At 50.1% G+C, this 16,683-nt stretch overlaps 1 protein-coding gene across 1 annotated transcript in view; it reads right to left on the reverse strand.

Annotated features, from left to right (window-relative positions):
• LOC118089856 (1-phosphatidylinositol 4,5-bisphosphate phosphodiesterase gamma-1) overlaps positions 1-10,668 on the reverse strand; it is a 72,570-nt gene extending 61,902 nt beyond the window's left edge. The window contains exon 1 of the mRNA XM_035124907.3: positions 9,492-10,668. Within this exon, the coding sequence (XP_034980798.2) occupies positions 9,492-9,726 (235 nt within the window). The 5' untranslated portion in view covers positions 9,727-10,668. The remainder of the gene's footprint in view (positions 1-9,491) is intronic.
• Positions 10,669-16,683: the final 6,015 nt, after the last annotated feature.

The following is a 16,683-nucleotide window of genomic DNA, read 5'->3' on the forward strand; positions in this document are numbered from 1 at the left end:
AAATAAATAGCAAAAACAGGCAGACCTCAGCGTAACACTCAAATTGGAAGCGTAATACTCAAATCTGAAGCGTAACACTCAAAACGGAAGTGTGGCACTCAAATTGGAAGCGTTACACTTAAAATGGAACACGTTTGGCTTCCGAAAAAGTTCGCAAACTGGAACACATGCTTCCGGGTTTGTGGTGTTTGGGTTCCAAGGCGTTTGAGTACCAAGGCATTTGAGAACCAAGGTACCACTGTATACCGTAATTCTTTAACGACTGGGTTTTAATAATAAAAAACAGCCCCCCTCCTCCTCCCACAGACGAGTCATGGAATCATAGGGTCCCCAAGGGTCATCCAGTCCAACCCCCCTGCAATGCTAAAGCATAGCTGACAGGTGGCCATCCAAGCTCTGCTGAGAAACCTCCAAGGAAGGAGAGGCCACCAATTTCAGAGGGAGCCCGTTCCAACACCACCAAACAGTGCTTAAGAAGACTAGAGGCTGCCTTCCCAAGAAACCCAGTAATCTGTCAGTTCAATCCATTAGGAAGTATTAAAATTCAAATCTATGAATTCCGTAGCAGCCAGAAAAGTTTGTATTCTGCCGGGAGATGTCCTCGTATATCACCTTTGCTTTCTTAAACTATGAAACAGTGCCCGTCTCCCACAAAAGAATATTCACACTTTGTTCCTTTAGCTGGAAGTAGACGGTTTTTCCACCAAAGTGACTCGTCAAGCTGTCTTATGCCAGTTAGCTAACATGGCTCCCTTGGGGTCCTCCCAGTGTTGAGCTACCAGCTACAAGAAGATGCCCAATAGGAGGTTTGAAATGACAATCTCCATTGCTCCATTTTAGCAGTTTCTGCAAAGGCCAAAGAACTTTTTCTCAAGTCCTACGCATGGGCCGGAACGACCCGGGTTCCTTAACATTCTCTCCAGTGTAGTCTCAGATGAGATCTCTTCACTCAAAACAGTCTCACAGGGGCTACCTACCATTTTTGTCCCGTTTTCAACGCTCGCCCTTCTCACGGCTGGACATGCGCAGCCAGACACACCGGCAGCGCAACTTCTCCCACTCAAACAGAAGGGCTCTTGTGCATTCCTTACAAGAGACGGCACTGCAGAGCTTCCCAAGAGATTGTGCCCAAAATATCTTAGGGCACAGCTGTTTTGGAGGGCCTCTTTCTGACGAAGGAAGACTCAAGAAAAATGCATTGCTGCTGTTGCTGTTTTTTGCTGACTGGCGGTGAAGACCTCACGGCCCACAGGGAACATCCACCATGCTCAAACAATGGGGTTTTGCTGCTCCAAGAGTGTGTTTATTTTTACATTTAAACCCCACCTTTTCTCCAAGAGCTCAAGGCGGCATGCTTCGATCTTGACTGCTTTCACAGTCCTACGCTCCCTATGAGCATGCATAACGGAAACCCAGCTGTCTGGAAAAACTATCATCCACCCACAGCTCCAGTTTCAGCAAAGGGGGTTAAAGACATCAGGGTGCCACGACCCGGGAGGCCCTGGGACTTCAAGGGTGGCGCCTCCTGCTTGCCTTGGGGCAAAGAGCAATGGATTCAAACTACAAGAAAGAAGATGCCACCTAAACATTAGGAAGAACTTCCTGACAGTAAGAGCTGTTCGGCAGTGGAATTTGCTGCCAAGGAGTGTGGTGGAGTCTCCTTCTTTGGAGGTCTTTAAGCAGAGGCTTGACAGGCATATGTCAAGAATGCTTTGATGGTGTTTCCTGCTTGGCAGGGGGTTGGACTGGATGGCCCTTGTGGTCTCTTCCAACTCTAGGATTCTATGAAAGAATCTCCCTTCCACACTGGGGTCCACATTTGACTGCCCTTTTAAAGAGGAAATCCCCGCTGGAGCCCAGAAGGGATTTGCCAGTCACACAGCTAATCTTTGAATAGCCCTGTGCCCTCCCAGCACCCAAGGGGCTTGCAGCTGCCAAAAACCAACGGTTTATTTATTTAGCCACAAATAAAGTTCTCCTTTGTCCAACAGGCAGGGAGCCTTCGGCCTCTGGGCAAGGCTGAGCCAACAGGCAGGGAAGGAGGTCGGGTAGAAAAACATGAATGCAACTCAGGCTCATTGGCCTTGCGGGGCACATAAGCCAAGGAGGAGGAGGAGGAGGAGGAGGAAGAAGAAGAAGAAGAAGAAGAAGAAGAAGAAGAAGAAGAAGAAGAAGAAGAAGAAGAAGAAGAAGAAGAAGAAGAAGAAATAATAGATGAGTGTTTTTGTTGTGCACTTGTTCAGATCTGCACATGAGGTTCTGGGAGAGTTAAAGGGTTATTATCACTGAAAAGGGACCCAGTTGGTGCTGTGGCTTAAACCACTGAGCCTAGGGCTTGCTGATCAGAAGGTCGGCGGTTCGAATCCCTGTGATGGGGTGAGCTCCCGTTGCTTGGTCCCAGCTCCTGCCAACCTACCAGTTCGAAAGCACGTCAAAAATGCAAGTAGATAAATAGGAACCGCTATAGCGGGAAGGTAAACGGCGTTTCCATGTGCTGCTCTGGTTTGCCAGAAGCGGCTTTGTCATGCTGGCCACATGACCTGGAAGCTGTACGCTGGCTCCCACGGCCAATAATGCGAGATGAGCGCGCAACCCCAGAGTCGGTCACGACTGGACCTAATAGTCAGGAGTCCCTTTACCTTTACCTATCACTGAAAAACACGGGTTGCTGTGTTTGATGCTTGGGAATCAGAAGATGGAGTGGAAAAGGGAGACTTTAAAAAAGAAGCAGCATGCAGGAATCACAGCTAGGTTAACACAATTCAAAGTGCTGTTGGCAACGGAGGTGTGCAGGAATAATACAGATAGATAAAGAGCCCTCCTTGAGCACAAACACAAGTCTGCTAATCTCCAGATGATACCTACTAATAGCAAATTTGTCCCCAGGCTGGCCTTTAACCAAAGGAGCTCTCTGTTCTCCAATTCCCTCAACATATTTGCAGAGAGCCTGCACTAAGGGAAGAATCTCAGCCGCCCACAAATGGCTACAGAGCCGGGCAAGACCACAAACCCCCTCAAAAGCACGCTTGCGCTGGGTTACTTAGGGGCAGTATATTTCTGGCAGGATCATGCTGTCTCCCTCCGCCCCTTGCTCCTTCGCAGGAGAGAGTGGGAAGTGGGGCAAAGCGAGTCACACACCCCACACCCCACACCCCGGCTGCAACAAGGGCGCTTCAGAAGCAGAGAGCACACACAGCTGCTTCCCTCGCGGATGTGGCGTCCGACCAGGCGCTGCAGAAGGGCACGACCCCAAAGCTTTTAGCAGCATTGGAAGCACCAAGAGGGAGCTTCCGTTCTGCATTAGGAGGAACCGCAGCACAAGCTGCAAGGGGCCGGCAGAGATTGCTTTTCCTGGCACTCTGACCCTGGGCGCTAGCATCATCCCACCGCAACCACAGTGTTTCATCCCACACGGAAGCCACGCCATTGTCACGTCTTGGGAGGGGCAGGGGGAAGACCCATAGAATCCTGGAATCGCAGAGTTGGAAGGGAACCCGAGGGTCATCTAGTCCAACCCCCAGGAACAGGGGTCGGCAAGGTTTACCTTGCCTGGGCTGGTTCACTCCAGCGGAGATCCCTCTGTGGGCTGGATCGCACCTGCTATTTCCGGCGCCACAGAAGTTAGTCCCCACAACACGCTACACCGGTTTAGCACAGCGCATGGGGACTCGTCGAGTGGGTGGCTTGGTTCAGGGGCAGCTCATGGGCCGGTTATACAACCCCTGTGGGCCGTTTGTGACCTATAGGCCTTAGGTTGCCAACCCCTGCCCAGGAAACTCAGCTGAAGCATCCATGACAGGTGGCCGTTAAAAAATCTCAGGCTTGCTTACCCGGAAGGCAGATGCCTGAGAGTGAATCATAGAATCATAGAGTTGGAAGAGACCACAAGGGCCATTCAGTCCAACCCCCTGCCAAGCAGGAAACACCATCAAAGCATTCTTGACATATGCCTGTCAAGCCTCTGCTTAAAGACCTCCAAAGAAGGAGACTCCACCACACTCCTTGGCAGCAAGTTCCACTGTTGAACAGCTCTTACTGTCAGGAGGTTCTTCCTAATGTTTAGGTGGAATCTTCTTTCTTGTAGTTTGAATCCATTGCTCCATGTCCGCTTCTCTGGAGCAGCAGAAAACAACCTTTTTCCCTCCTCTATATGACATCCTGTTATATATTTGAACATGGCTATCATATCACCCCTTAGCCTTCTCTTCTCCAGGCTAAACATACCCAGCTCCCTAAGCCGTTCCTCATAAGGCATCATTTCCAGGCCTTTGACCATTTTGGTTGCCCTCCTCTGGACACGTTCCAGCTTGTCAGTATCCTTCTTGAACTGTGGTGCCCAGAACTGGACACAGTACTCCAGGTGAGGTCTGACCAGAGTGATGGGTTCTACAGACACTGCTGAGGAGGACTAACTGACCGAGGTTTCTCATTCGGAAAACACCAGCGTGAAAAAGCAAGCCAGCTTAAAGCACAGGAGCGTCAGGCCGGAAAGGACTTGGCAACCTAGAGATCCTTCTGCCTTTTCCCCCTCTCTGCCTAAGAGATGCATCAAGAGAGGGAGGGCTGGGCTGACCTTTGCTTTGGTGCGGTTGAGAGGATTAAAAGCTGCCCCATACAAGTGGGGAACAGGTCAGATCAATCTGACAACCGGCAAATCGGACTTCCCAGAGAATTGATATATGTAATCCCCAGTGGAGAGGGAGCTAGGGAAGGGAAGCGGGTAGGGTGCAGAGCGAATTCTCCAAGGCCAAATCCTGTCCCTTTGCAACAGAGGCTCCATTTGGGGGAATCCCTGTGGGGGGACCCCACTTGGCTCACCATGAGTCAAACTCCTGCAGGGCAAAGTGGGGTGCAGGGTAGAGGCCTTGCGCTATAAAGGAAGAGTGGGCAGGGTTTCTTTCGGTGTCCTTTGGGTGAAAGATTTGTTTCCTTGCAAGTGGGCTCCCTCTCCCTTCTTGGGAACATGATCCACAGGGCATAAACATGCAGATCAGAAAGGCCTGGTTTGAAAAGAGATCTACGTTTCTGAGCACAATTCAAAGTATTGGTGCTGACCTTTAAAGCCCTAAACGGCCTCGGCCCAGTAGACTTGAAGGAGCGTCTCCACCCCTATCGTTCAGCCAGGATACTGAGATCCAGCACCGAGGGCCTTCTGGTGGTTCCCCCCCTGGGAGAAGTGAGGTTACAGGGAACCGAGCAGAGGGCCTTCTTGGTAGCGGCACCCGCGCTGTGGAACACCCTCCCATCAGATGTCAAGGAAATAAACAACTATCTGACTTTTAGAAGACATCTGAAGGCAGCCCTGTTTAGGGAAGCTTTTAATATTTGATGAATTATTGTATTTTAATATTTTGCTGGGAGCTGCCCAGAGTAGCCGGGGGAACCCTGCCAGATGGGTGGGGTATAAATAATAAATTTATTATCATCATCATCATCATCATCATCAACTGCCTCGGACAGAGTCTGACCATTGGTCTGTCTAGCTCAGCTTTGCCCACGCCAGAGTAGCCAATAAGGTGCCTCCCAGAACATCTGGACTACAACTCCCATCATCCCTGACCATGGGTCACTTTGGCTGAGCTGGGGTCCAATGGGGACTGTGGTCTGAAACATCTGGAGGGCAGCGCATTGGCTACCCTCTCTGTGCACTGACCGGCAGCTGTTCTCCAAGATTTCCACATAGGGACATTCCTGACCCTCACTGGAGATGCTGCGGACTGCAGCTGGGACTTCTGCATGCAAAGCAGGTGCTCCCACACTGAGCTGTGGCCCTTGCCCCTATCCCTTCGCTTGCCAGTGAGCCTGCAGTCCTGTGTCCTGTTCTAGGCCAAGGATGTTGACAAGCTGGAAGGTGTGCAGAGGAGGGCAACCAAGATGACCAAGGGTCTGGAAGCCAAGCCTGATGAGGAACGGTTGAAGAAGCTGAGTATATTTAGTCTGGAAAAGAGAAGACTGAGAGAAGACAGGGTAGCCATCTTCAAATATCTGAAGGGCTGCCACCTGGAAGATGGAGCAAGCTCCCCCCCCCACTCTGGAAGGTAGGACTCGAACAAATGGCTTCAAGTTTCAGGAAATTCCGACTAAACACCAGGAAGAACTTTCTGGCAGTAAGAGCTGTTGAGCAGTGGAACAGACTCCCACAAGAGGTGGTGGACTCTCCTTCCTTGCAGGTTTTTAAGCAGAGATTGGATGGTCATCTGTCATGGATGCTTCAGCTGAGATTCCTGCATTGCAAGGGGTTGGACTAGATGACCCTTGAGTCCCTTCCGACTCTATGATTCACCCCCCTCCGTTGTTCTTAGCCCCATGTCCCCAATTTCTCTCCCAAACTTTCCCTTGAGCCGTTAGGATGTTCTTGATCTCAACAAATGTCCTGGAAGTCAAGGGATGAGCAAGGGTTTTTTCTTAAGCTCATTCTAAGGAACTGGAGAGTCTGTTCTTTGATTTGTGGGAGATAAGGAAGCCGAGGAATTTTTGAGGCAGGAAAGCGAGAGAGCACATCTGCAAGTACAAAAGGAGGCATTGTGGCCAGACGTTGTGAGCAAAGCACAACATCCTGTGCTGGAATAGCACATCTGTGAGACGTCCCAGTGTTTCCCCCAATGGGGGGGGGGTTCCACTCCTACCTCCTTTGCTTGGGTTTGCAAAGATACGGCTAATATTGGATCAGGCCAATGGCCCATCTAGTCCAGCCTCCTGTTCCCACAGCTGGCCAACCAGATGCCATGGGGAAGCCTGTAAGCGGGACCTGGGTAGAAATTAACAGGAGACTCAGATGATGAGTTGTGATGATTTGCAAAATTGGTTTACTTGCAAATAGAGAGGAAAGTGCTGTATGGGAGATCAGTTGCCCTCATGGGTGGCGCTGTGGTCTAAACCATCGAGCCTCTTGGGCTTGCCGATTGGAAGGTCAGCGGTTCGAAACCCCATGACGGAATGAGCTCCTGTTGCTCTGTCCCAGTTCCTGCCAACCTAGCAGTTCGAAAGCACACCAGCGCAAGTAAATAAATAGGTATCGCTGCAGCGGGAAGGTAAACAGTGTTTCTGGGTGCTCTGGCTTCCATCATGGTGTCCCATTGCACCAGAAGTAGTTTAGTCATGCTGGCCACAGGACCCGGAAAGGCTGTCTGCGGACAAATGCTGGCTCCCTCGGCCTGAAAGTGAGATGAGTGCTGGAACCCCATAGTTGCCTTTGACTGGACTTAACCGTGCAGGGCTCCTTTACCTTTATCTCATGGGTCGGGTAAGGTAATCTTCCCAGAAAGATAGACGGCCTTGGTCCTGTATACCTGAAGGAGCGTCTCCATCCCCACCATTCAGCCCGGACACTGAGATCCAGCACCGAGGGCCTTCTGGTGGTTCCCTCATTGTGAGAAGTGAGGTTACAGGGAACCAGACAGAGGGCCTTCTCGGTAGTGGCACCCGTCCTGTGGAACGCCCTCCCAGCAGATGTCAAGGCAATAAGTAACTATTTTACTTTTAAAAGACAACTGAAGGCGGCCCTGTTTAGGGAAGTTTTTAATGTTTAATGCTGTACTGTTTTAATATTCGGTTGGAAGCCGCCCAGAGTGGCTGGGGAAACCCAGCCAGATGGGTGGGGTATAAATAAATTATTATTATTATTATTATTATTATTATTATTATTATTATTATTATGGTGGATCCAGTTTCCCTGTCCCTCACACCAGCTTTTACAGATGAGGTGGGACAAGAGTTTCTACCCTTGTGGGGATGTCAAGACTGTGAGCATTGCTGCCTCCAGGTCGGGCGGGAGAGCTGGCATCCCTATCCCCCTTCCAAAAGTGACTGGTCAGGATAGAAAGGGGAGACAGCCACTCCCAGGTTCCCCTATTCCCTAACCTTCCTTCTCCTGCGTCACAGTCTGCCCGATCTTGACAACACCGTGACGCTCAAGATAAGAATAAACACGAAAGAACAGCATCATATCACAACAACCTGCAAAACGGACCAAAGAAAACAGCAGCAGCATTATCAGCAGACAGCAAAACCATCACAATCCATCAAATATCTGGGAGATATTTTTACAACTGGTTCCCCAAAGCATGTTAGTGATGGCACCAAGCAGGCCTCACTGAGGAGAGAGCATCAAAGGGAACGTCTGCGAAAAGGGACTCAACTGACGGGCCTAAGTAGATGCCAGCCAAAAAAGGTGCTCCAACGATATTGGGGTCCTGAACCATACAGGGATTTATTGGGTGAAACCAACACTTTGAACTGGGCTCAGATATGTCCCAGCAGCCAGTGCAACTGTGCCAGGACCGGTGTTTATATAATCAGCTGCCCTGGAGCCCACCAGCAGTTGGCTGGCCACGTTCTGCACTAGCTGAAGTTTCCAAACAGTCTTCAAGGGCAGCCCCACATAAAGCCCACTGCAGTAGTCCAATACTGGGGCTACCAGAACATAGACTACTGCAGCCGGGTCATCCCTGCCCAGATAGGGTTGTAACTGAGCCACCGGGCGATGCTGGCGGAAGGCGCTCTGGTCTCAAGCGACCTGATGGGACGACAAGGCATACCTGGAGCTGACTAGGTGCCTGAGTTTTTATGTATAAAATTGTGTTGCACAAACACACACTTGCACTCTGCTCCCTCTGGAAAAAGTCTACAAAACAAACAGCACTGTCAGGGTTTGGGCTGAACAAGGATGGTTCCAACTCCCGATCACTAAGGCATCCATGGAAGCCAGAAGAAGCCAGACACATCCCCCCCTCAACCCACTGTGGCCTTCATAACAACAGCTTCCAGGACAGCCTCACCTGTGGCATCAGATCCCAGAAGGTTCCAACGGCTCAACAACACTTCCCTGCCCGTTTCCAGCGCCCTCACAACTCTCTGGTGTGCCAGTCCTGGTGGCCAGGTTTCCCAAGCACACCTGTGCAGCATCATAAGGATAAATGGCTGCTAAGACTGGGGTTGCCAAGATCTTCCCAGGGTTAGAAATTCGCCAGGCGCATTTTGCACCTGGCTATGGGCCAATTGCGACCAAGTGACGATGCCCGGGTACCAGGATGGCTCACGACATCTCCACCACCTGGAGGCGCATGCCTGGGGATCCTTGGACTGTTCTCCACACACAAATACCACATCCTGCAGAATTCTACCCGTTATATTTCATCTGCACAATCAGGAACCAAAAAGTCGTATTGAAGAATATGACTTTCAAGCTACCTGCCCCCAAAATAGCAACTAGGCGTTCTGTTTTAACGACTGTAACCCTGGTTCAAGGAGGCAGTTGGCACCTAGCCAATCTAGTTTCTAACACTGCCTCCTCCACTCAATAACCTGGGCCAGTGGGTCAGAGTGCGGCCCAGCCCAGAGCGCATTTGAGCAAACTCCACACTACTTCCCTCTCGGCAAAGACCCATGCATCTCGCACCAGAACCCACATTCTCGGTCCACCCCACCGCTCCTTTCCCTCCAACGTCCCAAACCATAGCGTCCCAAACCATGGCAGTCCCCGGCCAACTCACCATCCCCTTCCACCTTCTCTGGGCTGCGGCTCCAGATGATCTGCCTGCTTTTCAAGCGCACTTGGAAGTTCCTCCGCTCGGGCCTCTGGGATTTCTTCTGGTAGAACAGGGTGAGCACGGTGCCCGTCTCCAAGCGCTTGAGGACCCCGGACATGTCCCCTGCTCCGGCCGCCTCCGTCCCAGAGGGGTCCTCCAGGAAGCCATTGAGGAAACTGTTCAGCCTGGACAGAGACATCCTCCTCACTGCATGGCCTTCCTCTGGAGCGGGGCTGGTGACATGCAAACCCCTCAGAGCCACAGCAAAATCCTCTCCCCCTTTTTTGCAGGAGAGAAACCGAGGGGCGCTCAGACGCTGCAAAAATCCAACACACCCTCGCTGCGATATATAACAGTCCTTGCTGGCAATGACATATACTGTATATTAGAAACCCCTTTCTATTTCTCTCTCTCTGACGGGCACCGGGGTCTCCTTTGATCCTGTGTCTCCTGGAAGCTTCAAGGGATGGAAATATATAGGTAAAACCAGGTCCCTCTTCAGGTTGGGGGGGGGGGGCTGAAAAGGGAGATGTCCCTGATTGAAGAGGCTTCTCCAGCTGCTAGGTTCAAGCCAGGCTCAGAGCGGCTGCTGCATCGATCCAGCCCAGCTGGGATTTTGGCCCAGAAAGGAAGGGAGCTGGGGGAAATCTTGCCATAGCTTTAGGGCTGGAGAGGATGATGCCCTCTCCGGGCAGAAGCCCCAGGCAAGCCCCACCCGAGGTGGGCTTTGCAGGGATGGAGGAAGCGGGCGGCGCACCCAAGCAGGCAGCGCCCCTCCTGCCCCAGAGACCCGGCTGGCAGCCCCTGGCCACCCCATCCACTCACATCAGCCAAGGGTCCTCCGTGGGGCGCAGAGATCTTCTCCCCAAGAAGCAGAATCCCAAGATCCCTAAGGCCGGGAGGGTCTTCTCTGCAGCAGCTCCTCTCCCCCCAGGGAAAGGAAATGCGCTCGGGGAGCCTTGGCAGGGTGGTCTATATGGGACTGAGAGTGGAGATCGGGCGTGGTGGTGGGGGGGGGAGGGGACCCCCTTCTTGTCCCCTTTCTGGTCCTCTTCTCCTGCTCCTTTCCTCGGTCTCCTCCTCCTCCTCCTCCTCGCCTTATTTCTCCGCTGATTAATTGCAGCCTGCTGAAATGGACGCCCAGAGGAAACTGCAATCGCACATGGCCGGAAAGAGACCAGAAAGGAATTTAGGAGGGGGAGAAAAAAAAATCCTGGATCTTAGAGAAAGCAAAATACGAAAGTGCGGGGGGGGGGGTTGGAAAGGTGGAGGAGGGCGACACCTAGAGGCGGAAAGAGGGCATGGCAGGGGAGCGGAAGGGAGGGGTTGCGGTACAGATCCAGGTGGGTCCAGATGCGCAGCCCAGAGGGGGAAGTGACCGGCTGCCTTCCAGATGTTTTGCACTACAAATCCCATCGGCCCCTGCGCCAGCTGATGGGACTTGTAGTCCAAACAGCTGGAGGACACTAGGTTGTCAAAAGGCCTCCCAGAGAGCCGTGCCTGGCCCTTCCTTTAAGTTGTTGTTATTTATTTTAGTTGCCTTTTTTTCTGCTCCGAGTAAACGTCTTTTTTGTTCTCCCAGGCTTTTATAAACCTGCATTCTTAAAATTGCTTGGAAATGGTCACGCTGCAATTGTTTTATAACATTTCTAAAATTGTGTATTATCATTTTATCTTTGCGGGTCATCCAGAAGACTGTTACTGGGCAGCTAATCTTAAAAACCAGAAGAATATATTTCTTTCTGTTTAAATGGCAGAGGAGCACAGAACGTGCTCCTTCTGCACCTTTATTGGTTTCATAAAATTTATACACTGCTTCATTGTAAAATAATAATAATAATAATAATGAAAAAGCCTGAAAGTGGTTTACAAAAAAGATAAAGCAATTAAATTATCAATAAGAAAAAATAAACAATAATTTAAGACTTTAGAAAATTTAAAATAAAAGACTAAAATCAGATTAAATATTGAAACAACTTTCTAAACATCTGGGTAAAGGTATAGGTAAAGGGACCCCTCCCTGACCATTAGGTCCAGTCGCGGACGAATCTCGGGTTGTGGCGCTCATCTTGCTTTACTGGCCGAGGGAGCTGGCGTACAGCTTCCGGGTCGTGTGGCCAGCATGACAAAGCCGCTTCTGGGTAGGCTCGTCTAAACAAAAAATGTTTTTAGGAGGCATTGAAAAGAGTACAGTGAAGGGGCCTGCTTGATACCAGTGGGCAGGGAGTTCCAAAGTTTAGGTGCTGCCACACTAAAAGATCAAGATGTGGAACAGGTATTGTGTGGCAGCGGCAAGTGCCAGTTCCACCAACTGAAGCCAAATTATAGGTACATGTCAGCATACATGGTGGGAGTGTCTACAAACAGAGCAATTTTGGAAGGAAGTTTTTAATTTTAGCCGTTATGGCAAACTCCTGCATCCTGCACGCACACACACACACCCCGATCCACTCTCCTATACATTATATTATTTGTAGTTTCTGTTTATTGGTAAACAATATCCTTGCCACGGTGACTATACATGAAACTTTAACCAGGCCATTCATATAAATTAACAACAGGACTGGGTCACACCAGATGCTCTATCCAAAACTCTTTTCCAAGCTGGAGGGGGGGAGGCAGAACCCAATGTAGGCTGCCTTTTTGATTTGGAGGCTGCAGTAATGGGAGAATCGGGACCCTTTCGGAGTTTAATGCTGTGAACTTCTCCATTGCAGGTTCAGGTTGTATATGTGTGTGAATAAAACTAAAAAAATCCAACTGTGAACCAAACTGTTATGGATTTCCATGGGTTTAGTAAGTGTTAGAGTTAAATTAATGCTTGGAGAAATAAACTGGAATTCCGACTCTGAATAGCTGGACTGATGGACCATTCGCAGGGAACAAAGACAAGGAGAGAGGTTGTCAGCAAAGCAAAGCCAGAAAATTGGGGGGGGGGTCCCTCTCTGAGCCCTGAGATCAGAATGCAATGGCAGAGTTTTTGTTAGGAAGACGTTTTAGGATTTCAGTTTTTGCCCGCTGCCTAAAAAATATACCATGATGGTGCCCAGTAAGCCTCCCTGGGGAGAGCATTCCACAAACGGGGAGCCACTGCAGAAAAGCCCCGTTCTCATGTTGCCGCCCTCTGGACCTCTCATGGAGGAAGCACATGAAGGGCCTCAAATCTTGATCCCAGGGGGCAGGGCACTTCATCTGAGGAGAGGCGGCCCTTGAAGTATTGGGGTCCTGAGCATCTGCTTTGCAAATGGGGTGTGTGTGTGTGTGTGTCATGCAAGCAGGAGGTCTTACATCTGCCTTGCAATCCCCCAGGTATCTCCATGTAGGGATGGGAGGGACTCCAGCCTGAAATCTTGGAGAGACTGCCAGTCAGTGTAGACAATATTAAGCTAAGTAAAAAAAGTAAAAAAATAAAAATAAACAATATTTATATACCGCATTCAGGCTGGATGGGTCCATGGTCTGAGTCAGTAGAAGGAAGCTTCCTATGTTCCTATAAGGCTGTGTTAGGTGGTCAAAAGAAGGATTTTGACTTGGTATGGAGGAGAGGGAGGCTCTTTTCAGCCCAGCACAGTAGTCGTGAAGACATGGAGGTCTCTGGTGCATTTGCAACCACTAACTCTCCTTGAGCAGGAACCTACTGTCCCTGCCCTCCTTCCCCAAAGAATAATCCCACCAGGAAAATGTGATGCACATTTGACAAATGAAAGGAGTCTTTCCTTTGGGGACCGCAGGCAGCAGCTTCTCCTGGAAAAGGAACCCCCACCTTGTAAGACAAGGGATGCTCCTTCCCTTGGGCACAGCTCCTCGGCAAATGCTGGCATCAGCAAAAAAATCAATTTCAAACTTCATTTGCCCTTGGGAACCACCTCTCTCTCTCTCTCTCTCTCTCTCTCTCTTTTTTCTAAAAACAGATAATTTTTCCCACCCATCCCCAAGCTGTTCACTTTTCTGGAAAAGTTTTACTCATAGAGAGCATTATCTGGAACTATCGCAACAACTACCTCACTTTTAGAAGGCTTGTAGAGGGAAGTTTTTTATGTGTGGTGTTTTGCTGTGTTTGAGGTTTCAATTTATTGCAAGCCACCCAGAGTGGCTGGGGCAACCGAGTCAGATGGGTGGCATATTATTATTATTATTATTATTATTATTATTATTATTATTATTATTATCATTATTGCAAGACAGGAGTGCCTGGCGTGCTATGGTCCATGGGGTCACGAAGGGTCGGACACGACTGAACGACTAAACAACAACAATTATCATTATTATTCCACCAGGATGGCCCTGCAAAAAAGCATCAGGTCTACCAGGCAATGAATGTTGGTTATATTCACATATTTATTACCTTTATCTTCCTACCTGCCCTCCAAGGAGCGGAGGGTATGTGGTCCCTAGACTGCCCATTTCATCCTCACAACAGCCCTGGGAGGTAGGCTAGGGTGAGAGTTGGGGGCTGGGCAAGTGAAGACCTGTGGATGACTAGGGCAGCAAGGACAGCAACTGGATCTTCCTTTGTGCCCCAGGCTGCCAGTTGTCCCCAGGCAAGGATCTGCAATTTGTAGACCCCCCCTCCCCCCAGACATGCTTGTTTCCAACAGGGTTACCTTGAATTAGGGACGCGGGTGGCGCTGTGGTCTAAACCACAGAGCCTAGGGCTTGCTGATCAGAAGGTCAGCGGTTTGAATCCCCGCGATGGGGTGAGCTCCCGTTGCTCGGTCCCAGCTCCTGCCCACCTAGCAGTTCGAAAGCACGTCAAAGTGCAAGTAGATAAATAGGTACCGCTCCAGCGGGAAGGTAAACGTGCGCTGCTCTGGTTCGCCAGAAGCGGCTTAGTCATGCCGGCCACATGAGCGCCGCAACCCCAGAGTCATCCGTGACTGGACCTAACGGTCAGGGGTCCCTTTACCTTTTACCTTGAATTGAAGGGAAGGGATGTGGCTCAGCAAAAGGGTGGCTGTGCTCCTAAGAGTCCCAGGGGCCAGGCAGGGAGTCCTGGAGTCCACATTCAGCCTGGGGCCCAGGGCTTCTCGCCCTCTGAACTAGTCCTTTTCCACCTGCACATAGACCAGCGCCAGCTCACCCAGGAGACAAAGTGAGGCGACTGCCTCAGGCGGCGAGATCCGCTGGGGCAGCAGATCAATCTTTCTTCCCCCTCCCTTGCTCCTGATGTAAAATCCTCCCTCCCCGGCTTCTTCCCTGGGGGGCGGGGAGCGAGGCATCATTTTGGGGTCTGCCTCAGCTGCATCCTCTCCAAGTGTCCCTATTTTCTAGGGACAGTCCTGGAATTACAGAAGCCATCCCAGTTTATGATTTGATCCTGGAATGTCCTGCTTTTCCTTTTTCCTCCCCTCCACCTCAATTAAAAGTGATGTGTGTCTGGGTACAAAAGCAGAGTTCCTGTTTATACAGAAAATAAAATACTTGCGTTCAATGAAGGAAATGGTGGAGCTGCCATACGAAGACCTTCCTATAATTTTGAAGGAAAATGTCACCAACTTTAAATGATTTGATTGCAATGCAACAGCAGACAGTCATTTCTTAGGAAATGTGTGGAGGTTTTATTCCTTTCTTGTTAATGGAGCCTCACAGCGTCTACTCAGAAGTAAGCCCCACTGTAGTCAATGGAGCTTACTCCTATGTACGTTGCAGTCTTACAGTGCTATCCTCTGCATTTTTAAAAAGGTAAAGGTAAAGGACCCCTGATAATTAAGTCCAGTCACGAATGACTCTGGGGTTGCAGCGCTCATCTCACTTTACTGGCTGAGGGAGCCAACATTTGTCTGCAGACAGTTTTTCCGGGTCATGTGGCCAGCATGACTAAGCCGCTTCTGGAGGACCAGAGCAGCGCACGGAAATGCCATTTACCTTCCTGCCAGAGTGGTACCTATTTATCTACTTGCACTTTGACGTGCTTTTGAACAAGGCAGCTCACAGCTAAAATCAGGGTTGCCATATGTCCTCTTTTCTCAGGACACATCCTGTTTTTCACAGGTATGTAAAATGAAAGTCCACAGCAATCCATATTTAAAAGTAGAAGTTGGCAAATGCGTCCTCTTCTCCACTCTTCAAAATAGGGCAACCCTAATTGTTGAAGTTGAAGACAGGAGTGCCTGGCGTCCGAAGAGTCGGACATGACTAAACAACAACAACAATTGTTGAAGTTGCTGTGCATGATTCCTTCCCCTGCACATTTTTTCTTCACAACAATCCTGCGAGGTAGGTCAGGCTGAGAGGTTGTAATTGGCTCAAGGCAACAGATGTAGATGTGTATGCGGCATGTGGGGTGGGGGGGGGCGAGATCAAATGCAGGAGAAGCTTCTTGATGGAGAACAGGATGCCCCCATTTACACTGGAGAAATGTTGGAGGGTATGAAAGTGCCCAAATATCTTAGGCCGCCCTGACCTAGACGGACTCTCACAAGGGCAATTCAAGATTCAATCCAAAGAGTCCCACAGAGAGGCATTAGCAGAACACCTGCCTGGGTATCTCTGGGATTCCGAGGTATTTTCCCCCACAAAACTCCTCCCAAATTGCCTTCAAAACAAACAAACAGACCTGGATGCTGTTTGCAGCTGCCTGCCTGGTGCCAACCATCTTCTCTAACCACTGCCACTCCCTCCCCTCTCAGGTCTCCACAACCTGCTGGCTCAGCTCTTCACCAACTTGAGCATTTTTTTCTTTCTTTCTTTATTTTGCTTTTCTCAGCAAATTTCTCACAAGCCACCGAGAGACTCCCACAGCCTGAACCCAAACTGATGAGGCTCTGATGATTTCAGATGTGTGAGCGAGCTAATTGGGTCCTAGCGCATGCTTGTTGCAAGATTCATCGTTCTGGGCGAGGCTGAACTCATTAGGGGGATTAGCAGCGCCGTGCTTATTTGCAAGCTGAATTAGGCAATTTAATTTTCCTTAAGCATGCCACCTTCCCTAGGGTATGTTCTCGCACGCAGGCCTCCCTGCCAACGCAGTGTCAAAAGGCGCTGCTTGCTTTTTTGAAAAGCGCTCCCCCCCACCCCCGAGTTAGACTCACAAAACAAGGGGGGCGTCACGAGTTGCAGCAGGTGTCAGTGAAATCTTTGGAAGGGATGGAGTTTTAACACAGACCCAAAGTTGGAGATGGATGTTTCTCAGGGGGTGCTAGTTAAGGATATGATG

This window comes from Zootoca vivipara, chromosome 8, assembly GCF_965207765.1.
Source record: "Zootoca vivipara chromosome 8, rZooViv2.hap1.1, whole genome shotgun sequence".
NCBI classification, from domain to species: Eukaryota; Metazoa; Chordata; class Lepidosauria; order Squamata; family Lacertidae; genus Zootoca; species Zootoca vivipara.